The sequence below is a fragment of the Mandrillus leucophaeus genome, unplaced genomic scaffold, assembly GCF_000951045.1.
Source record: "Mandrillus leucophaeus isolate KB7577 unplaced genomic scaffold, Mleu.le_1.0 Scaffold140, whole genome shotgun sequence".
In the NCBI taxonomy this organism is placed as follows: Eukaryota; Metazoa; Chordata; class Mammalia; order Primates; family Cercopithecidae; genus Mandrillus; species Mandrillus leucophaeus.
Genome location: NW_012101366.1, coordinates 6,083,441 through 6,092,067, shown reverse-complemented (window position 1 = coordinate 6,092,067; position 8,627 = coordinate 6,083,441). Strand labels below are relative to the sequence as shown.

The window sequence follows — 8,627 nt, the reverse complement described above, 5'->3', positions numbered from 1 at the left end:
GGAGGGGGAGGGGGAGGGGGAGGAGGAGAAGAAGGAGAAGAAGAAGGAGGAGGAGAAGGAGGAGAAGGCTAACTGACTTGCCTAAGATCATATCTAGAAAAAAGAAAAAAGGAAAGAAAAGTCTCAGCCAGGCTTGGTGGTTCATGTACTTTTATCCCAGTGCTTTGGGAGGTCAAGGCAGGAGGATGGCTTTAGGCTGGGAGTTCAAGACCAGCCTGGGCAACATAGTGAGACCCCTGTCTCCACACACACAAAAAAAAATTAAAAAAAAAATGGCCATGTGTGGTGATGCACGCCTGTAGTCCCAGCTACTTGGGAGGCTGAGGTGGGAGAATCACTTGAGCCCAAGAGGTTGAGGCTGCAGTGATCACCACTGTACTCCACCCTATGTGACAGAGGAAGCCCCTGTTTTAAAAACAAAACAACAAAAAGATCTCACAAAAGACAAAAGACCAATGACTTAATCCTTCAGCTCTTCCACCTATGTCTAATTTCTTTTTTTTTTTTTAAAGTGAAAAGTCAAGTTAGATTCCATTCAGTTACACAATACTTTTGGTGGCTTTTATGAAAAATTTTAATAATCATACTTACCAAGTCAAGACGCATTCATACCCAGGATTCAATATACTTTTTAAGTCTTTTCTCTTTCTTCCTATCCAAACCCTATGAGTAAGTCTCCCTCAAGAAAACTTCCATGAAGCTTCCACAGAGGATTCCTGATTGACAAATCCAATCCAGGGAGCTCTCTTCTTTCCATGCCACCAACACAGTCATTGTCTATCACACATCAGGACAATTAACTGTTAAGTTCAGCTGAGGTATTGACCGCCACCTCTGTGCTAACTGCTGTGTGCTTATGTGTACACCTCATGCACTCTGTGAGGACAGGGTCCTGTTGTATGTGTCTTTCATATCCCCTGCTGGTGTCCAACCCACAAATTTCAAATCCTAGATGAACCATGATACTGGTAATATATGCTAAAATATTATTTGTTTAAACTATACTTTTACAACCAGCTAGCCATACAACACACCCTGTTGTTAGGTAAGGATAATTATCTTTTATACCTGGATTACCAAATTTTCAAAGAAGATAATCCGTACCAAACCCAACCAAATATGATTCAATACTTCTGAGATGACAGCTCTTAATGCAGCTCTGGGTCAACATATGAACAATAACCAAAGGTAATCAATATTAATTATTGGTGACATGGTCTAGTAAAGAGTGTGAATTTATCTCCTTCCCTGTCAGTTATCCTTAGCTTGACTTATCCCTTTAGCCCTGTGCTCATAGACCCACTGCTGTCTAGCTACCTCCCAAAGGCTAGAGTCCCTTAAAACCCCACCCCAGGCTGGCTGTGGTGGCTCACACCTATAATCCCAGAACTTTGAGAGGCTGAGGCAGGAGGACTGCTTGAGTCCAGAAGTTCAAAACCAGCGCTGGCAACATAGAGAGAACCCTGTCGCTACAAAAAATGAAAAAAATTAGTGGGGTGTGGTGGCAAGTGCCTGAAGTCCCAACTACTGGAGAGGCTGAGGTGGGGGGTCACTTGAGCCTGGGAGGTCAAGGCTGCAGTGAGCCACGGCCGTGCCACTGCACTCCAGCCCGGGTGACAGAGCAAGAACCTGTCTCAAAAACACAACATAACACAACTTCATGGAGGTATCATTCCCATTTTCCTCATTTCTTCCCATTTACAGCCTTCAATCAAATATATGCAGCTCTGTTTCCACTCTCCCTGAGCCTTTTTAGAGTGCTGATCTGTTAATTTATGATAATTAAGGCCAGCTGTGGCTATGGAGCATGAGTTTCATGTCTTGACTCCCAGCGTCAGTCATATTTTCCCTGGGGGTTTCTCGGAGATGCAGTGACATAACACAAAGAGAAACAAATCTTTGAAGGTGGGAACTTCAGGCACTATGCCAAGGTGGGGTGAAAAGGGCTGTGAAGTTGATTTTAGAACAACACTACCAACCAGTGTATTAGGGAGGTACTTGAAAAGAAATTGAGACTCTCAATATTTCTATTTTGGAAGACGTTCTAGGAAACCAGAGCATATAACTGAGAACTTACCTCAGGATGTGATCTAATCTTTTCTTTACATGAACATGAAAACCACCTATCTTACAAACTGCCTTCAAAGAATCAGGGAGAATACCTTTCAAGCACAAACTGTAGAGAACACTGTTTACCCCTGGCTGCCCATGATGCTGACAACTAAGGAAGCTTAAGGGATACTTATGATGACCCACACTTGCATCTCAGCAATGTCAGTTGCTGGGGCTTGCAGCTAGAGGTCCAACTCATCTGGGATGGTTGCTGCCTATTTTAGATATTTTGTTCTTGTAGGTACTTCTGATCATTGTAGCAGTGTTCACATTTTTACTTCTGTGTAGTACTTCTAGAGCTCTTTGCTGGTGACAAACACTACTCATATACTGTTATAAAACTCTCATTTTAAAAAAAATGTAACACCATTTTCCTTTAAGGTTTACACTTCATTTATACACATGATCTTTTAAAATTGTACACAGTTTATAACTGCTGATTTCCGCCATGATCACAGGTTGGGACTGTTTCCTCCTTAGGGAGGACCTGATTAAGAGGGAAGGTGGCTATGATACAGGCACTGCAATACCTTTAATATAAAATATTTCTGACAGGAAAATGTGTCCCAAGTTAAAGATAACTTCTTTTTCTCTTCTTTTCTTTTATTTAGAGCCCTCTATATTTAGATCCAGTCTTATACAACCGAGAAAATTATGTAAAGTTATATTGATTCACTCATCCTTATAAACTTGAGTACTCACCCTGCGCCAGACACTCAGCTCAGTAATGAGTCTACCTTAGAGTTCTGAATATGAAAATGCACCCAGGGTAAACCTTCTGAACTTGGTGGTTCCATGAATAGGGCGCCATATGGTTTTCTGCCTTAGTAATTTACAAGCTCTGGCCCTCGCCCTGCTAGTCTTACTACTAGTTTATTGTTGGCAGGGAATATGCAGAATCCTCTTTTCTCCAGGGCATAGTCTCCTGTTTCTCCACGTATGAAGCCAAGATCCTTACAAAGCCCCAGCTCATCATTTCACTGGGAGGAGGAATCCAAATAAAAACTGGTCAGTTAAGTCAACTTTTATTTAGGTATCAATATCGTAAGACATTACTATGTTACAGATTGAGAACACCAATACTAGGATAAATAGAACACTGAATACATAACTCTTTTAGAAATCACTAAGCATTTGATGATTTAAAAACAGATACAGGATGGGAAGAGGCAGCTCAACAGGCTTTATAAAAGGATAATAACAAGAAAAATATCATTTCAATTCAATATAGCAACCCAAGACTTCTTTTTCTGTCAATATTCAGAAAAAAAGTAAGATTTTTCTTTGCTATAACTTTTTAGTCACCAGTAAGAACAAATATTTGCCTCCTGTCACCAATGAAATACAAGAACTATAATTGATGGAATGAAAATGTTTTTATTGGTAGTTCATTCCTCAATTATTTGAATTTTCCCATAAATTTTCAAAGTGCAATTAGGAATGAGTCATTTATAAGAGCAAGGCAAGACAACAAATGAGAATTCTGAAGTTACAGTCTCACTTCCAGGCTCGTGTAGAAGAATATGCATCTCTTTTCAACTGTCCAATAAAAAAAAATCAAGGAAAGAATTAGAACTACAGACTAAAAATAAAGTGTTAAGAGTCATCCCACATTTGCCTTATTGTAGGAACAGTGCTCCCTGCCTCCTAAATGAAATCAGAATTCTTCTTGCCCATCTGTACATCAAAATAGTCATCTACTTTATTTTAAAATAAAATATCTTCCACCAACACTTGGCTTAATTGCTTTTTAACTGCCAAAATCAATACCACAGTTACGGTTTGGGAAACAAATTGGGTGTAATTATTACTAATACCTGAAAGCTGTGGTTTTTAGAATTACAATTTTTGTTTTGTTTTGTTTTGTTTTTGTTGCTGTTCTCATTACCCAGGCTGCAGTGCAGTGGCGGGATATCGGCTCACTGCAATCTCAACCTGTCAGGTTCAAGCGATTCTCTTGCCTCAGCCTCTCCAGTAGCTGGGATTACAGGCGTCTGCCACCACGCCTGGCTAATTTTTTGTAGTTTTAGTAGAGATGGGGTTTCACCATGTTGCCCAGGCTGGTCTCAAACTCCTGACCTCAGGTGATCCACCTACCTTGGGCTCCCATAGTATTGGGATTACAGGTGTGAGCCACTGTGCCTGGCCTAGAATTACAATTTAAACTACCATTTCAGTTTTTGTTTGGGAAAAAAGGAAGTTTATCATTTTCCTGTTCTTCACTCAAAAGGATCCTGAAAAGTTAACTGTCCTCACAGTGAGGCCAGTGTGCTTACTGGATAGTACACAGGCCATGAATTCTCATGGCACCTGCTAGTCACTCAGTCTTCTATTGAGAAAGCCAGAATTCTGTAGGTGAAAAATCAGCCTATATTCTGGAGATGAAGGAATAGACCAGAAATCAACGTCTGAGCCAAGAGTAGGGCAACAGGGACAGTCCAATTATGATGGTGATTAGCCAGTTTAAACTGATCTTTCCCTCCTTGGGGAGCTGTTTTTGCTATCTGGCGGCATATTTGCTCTATGGGTTATGGTGTTAAGTGTTATGGTAAGAAAGAAAAGCTGATGGAAGTTTCTTTCTCTACCAAAATATAAGAGGAACTGCTTGCCTTGGTGGAACTGCTGAGACTGGTAACTTTGTTGCAAGAGGGCCAGATGTGGTCTTCTTACTGGATCAGATTAATATAGCCAGGAAAACTTGCCATATAGCTAACACTTTGGCTAATGCATATTTCTGTTTCTATCTATTCAGATCATTAGATCGAATTCCTTTTCAGCTGGAAGGGAAAATTTTTAAATGTCATGGTCTGACTTCAAGGATCCCTTGACTCTTTAGCTCTACGCCATAATCTAAGCTGCAGGCATCCTGGACCATCTCACCTTCCCAAGGTCACATACTGGTCTCCTGTGTTGATGCGCATAATGCTAACCATTACTGGAGACCAGAAAATGGAAAGGATCCTACATCTTGGTAAGAAATGTTGCTTGACAGGACAGAAGATAAGCCTAGAATACAGTGTTGACTGCTTCAGAGTCCCTAGATGTTCTTAGGTCTAGAGCAGAGGTTGGCAAATTATGGCCTGAAGGCCAAATCCAACCCCTTAGCTGGTTTTGTAAATAGTCTTTTTTTGTTTGTTTGTTTTGAGACACAGTCTCACTCTGTTTCCCAGGCTGGAGTGCAGTGGCATGATCTCAGCTCACTGCAACCTTCACCTCCTGGGTTCAAGTGATTCTCCTGCCTCAGCCTCCCGAGTAGCTGAGATTACAGACATGCACTGTCATGCCCAGCTAATTATTTTGTATTTTTAGTAGAGATGGAATTTCACCATGTTGGCAAGGCTGGTCTCAAACTCCTGACCTCAGGTGATCCATCCACCTTGGACTCCCAAAGTGCAGGGATTACAGGCACAAGCCACTGCTCCTGACCTGTAAATTAAGTCTTATTGGAACACAGCCATAACCATTCGCTTATGTATTGTTTATGGCTGCTTTCCTGCTACTGGGTCAGACTATGGATGGCATGCAAAGCTGAAAATACTTACTCTGGTCCTTTATAGAAAAGTTTGTGAAGCCCTGATCTGCAGTACGTTGGTATAATCCCTTGAAAATGAAGGACAGCTTGCTGACCCCTAGCACCTCCTACATATTAGAGATGGCATATGGTTATTACACTTCTGGGTAAACCGCAAAGCTATCAGTTACAAGTAAAATCTAGAGTATGAGAAATCTTTCTGAGTGGGACAGGCTACAGTAGTATGGTTCAGCTGCCTGTGATCCTGAGGCATTAGGATGCTGCATATAGCCTGAGGTATGTCTCAATATAATCAGAGCATGCCCCAAATTCTGGAGCAAGGTCAGCCTCCTTTATGCAGGTATCATTCTTTCAGTAGACAATTCCCAGCTGGCCATGAGGTTCTGACAGATGGCAAATGTCTGACACCAAGGTAAACCAGGTGACCATGTCATTAACCCATCTTGAACAATTTTAACTGACCTGCCTAGCCACAAATACAGCATGCCTTCAACCAATAATGCAGCATGTAAATGCAAGACTGGGCTTACGGAGGTTCCAAAGGCACAAAATACCCAAATAGGCTAATGACAGTCCTTATCCAGTAGCCCTTCACTTAATTCACTACCTTTCTCCCTCACCCAGGACTATGTCTTCATGGAGGGGTGTCACTAATATATCAGCTAACAAATTTGAGAGGCCTGGACTTGGTTCACTTTTGATAGTAATAGCCAATAATGAGCTGCAAAAGCATTGTAGCTCCCCGCGTCAGGAACTGTTTTGAAGGACAATATGAAGGAAAGTGTTCTGACTTGACAGAATTCCAAGCAGTTCATTTTACTGTCCATTATACCTTTTAGGAGAAAAACCCTAAGGTCAGTTTTTATCAAGTCTTGGGCAGTTGCTAATGCTTTATCCAGATGGATGTAGGCTTGAAATAATGCTCTGGTCTCATTAGGTATCTATTCAACCAAAAATGGGTTTGCAAAATGATGAAAAAGATCATTATGTGTTTGGATTCAGCACCACTTATGGGTATCACCGTGCAAGTTTGGGGTGTTATCCTTTAGGATTGTGGTATTTGCACTTCCCCAGCAATACATGTAGTACCAGAAAAATATGGTATTCTTTCTCCCACAGCCAAAACATACAGGTCTAAGACACAAGGAGTAGAAACGTGAGCAGACTCTCTCAAGGTTATAAGTAATGACCCACTGAAAAAAGTTTTATTCCTATCCCTATGACTCAAGCTCTCCTGACCCAGTTGGTCGGCATAATATGTAATGAAAAGTTCACTAAACTTGGTGATCATTTCTAGATGGTTCAAATAAAGGTCATTTAATCTTTTTTCTTTGTGGTTTTCTAGGGTTTCCAAATATTCTAGAATGACTATGTATTATTTCATATTAAAATTACTAAGGGGAAAAAACAAACAAAATATAGCCCCAGAAGCAGATTCTCATTTAAAATGGGACATAAGGAAGAAATCGTAATGAATGCAAGGAGCTGCTGACAAAGAGAGGTGGGGAAGAACTAGTTTCCTTTTTTCTTTGACAGTGGTTACCATGCAACATTCCAGAACAATTAAGGAAACATTTGGAATCTAAGCCTGATTTCCTTATCTGTAAAATGATCTATGTATCTCCTAAGGTATGTGAAAGAACACCATAAACTATCATCTCTGAAGGTATGAGTTATTACCACTTGTGGTTGGTGAGTGTCTTATGTGTTCAGTGCTTTCAAAGACAACGTCAAAAAACAAGAATAAAAATCAGTTACCTTTGGGTTAAAATATCTACAAGACTGTGGTTGAGAGCCTCCAAATAGGGCTATGCGGTAGTCATGTTTCTTTCTTCTGGGTCTTGTGCCATCTACGAGTTCTTCTCGGTCCTCTGGAGACAGTAGATGGTACCTCATTCCACCTGTAGTAAAACACATGGCAACTCTTCAAGAACTTCAGGCACTAACCAGTGCTTTGAAAAGGAAATACCAAGACATAACAGGGCCTTTATTTCAGTAACTTTCTTTTATCATATCTTTATAGCATTTGAGGAAAGTGAGGGAGAAGAGGCAGGAGAAATGTATAAGGATCCGAGTACTAACCAATTCATTATTCTCAGCAATCACCATTATTCTAAGACTGCCCCACCCAGCAAGCAACTTACTATGTACCAGTGAATTATCTGGCTCCTCAAGCAACAGCTGTCAAAATAATACCCACATCTCCTAACCCAGTGGTTCTTGATCTTTACATTAGAATCACCTAGAAAATCTCTGAAACTATTTATACCTGGGACCTACTACAGACCAATTAAATAAAAATCTCTAGATAGAGTCTAGGAATTGGTATTTTAGAGGGCTTCTTAAATCTTGCCACTTAAAATGTGGTTCAAAGACCAGCGGCTTCAGCATTTGGGAGTTTGTTAGAAATGCTGAACCCCAGGCCCTATCCCAGACCTACAGAATCAGCATCTGCATATTTAACACCCCACAGTAATTAGGATGTACGTAACACTTTGAGAAGCACTGTCTTAGATGACTCTAAAATGCAGTAAGGTCAGAACTACTGTGATCTATCACGATCCTTTTCCTTCGGCAATTCCTTAATTTTGTCAATGCCACTTAACAATCAAAAACTGTTAATGTATCATTTCAAATCAGTGTGGGAAAGGAGGATTGTCTATGTTAGACAACAATATGAAGAAAGAAATTATACCCCTACCTCATATTTCACTCTCAATTCCAAATCAATAAAAATCTGAATATATAAACTCATAAATGCAGTAAAAGCTTGGAAAAAAAAAACAGGCCCAGAATGGAGAAGCCTAAGAATGACCAAAAATATAGGAGCCAGAAAAAAATGTTCACACTTAACTATATAAAACTTTAAGTTAAAATAGTGCACAGCAAAAAAAAAAAAAAAAAAAAAGGCAGAATTAAAAGATGACAAACTAGAAAAATATTTATAAATAATAAAAAATACTATTAAAAGATACTTTATTAA

General features: G+C 40.0%; 1 protein-coding gene across 4 annotated transcripts in view; it reads right to left on the bottom strand.

Moving 5' to 3' along the window:
* Window positions 1–8,627, bottom strand: part of KLHL7 (kelch-like family member 7) — a 78,488-nt gene that overhangs the window by 16,538 nt on the left and 53,323 nt on the right. For all 4 annotated transcript variants that reach the window (XM_011973925.1, XM_011973924.1, XM_011973926.1 and 1 more), the window contains one exon: window positions 7,403–7,545. In XM_011973925.1, the coding sequence (XP_011829315.1) occupies window positions 7,403–7,545 (143 nt within the window). The remainder of the gene's footprint in view (window positions 1–7,402; window positions 7,546–8,627) is intronic.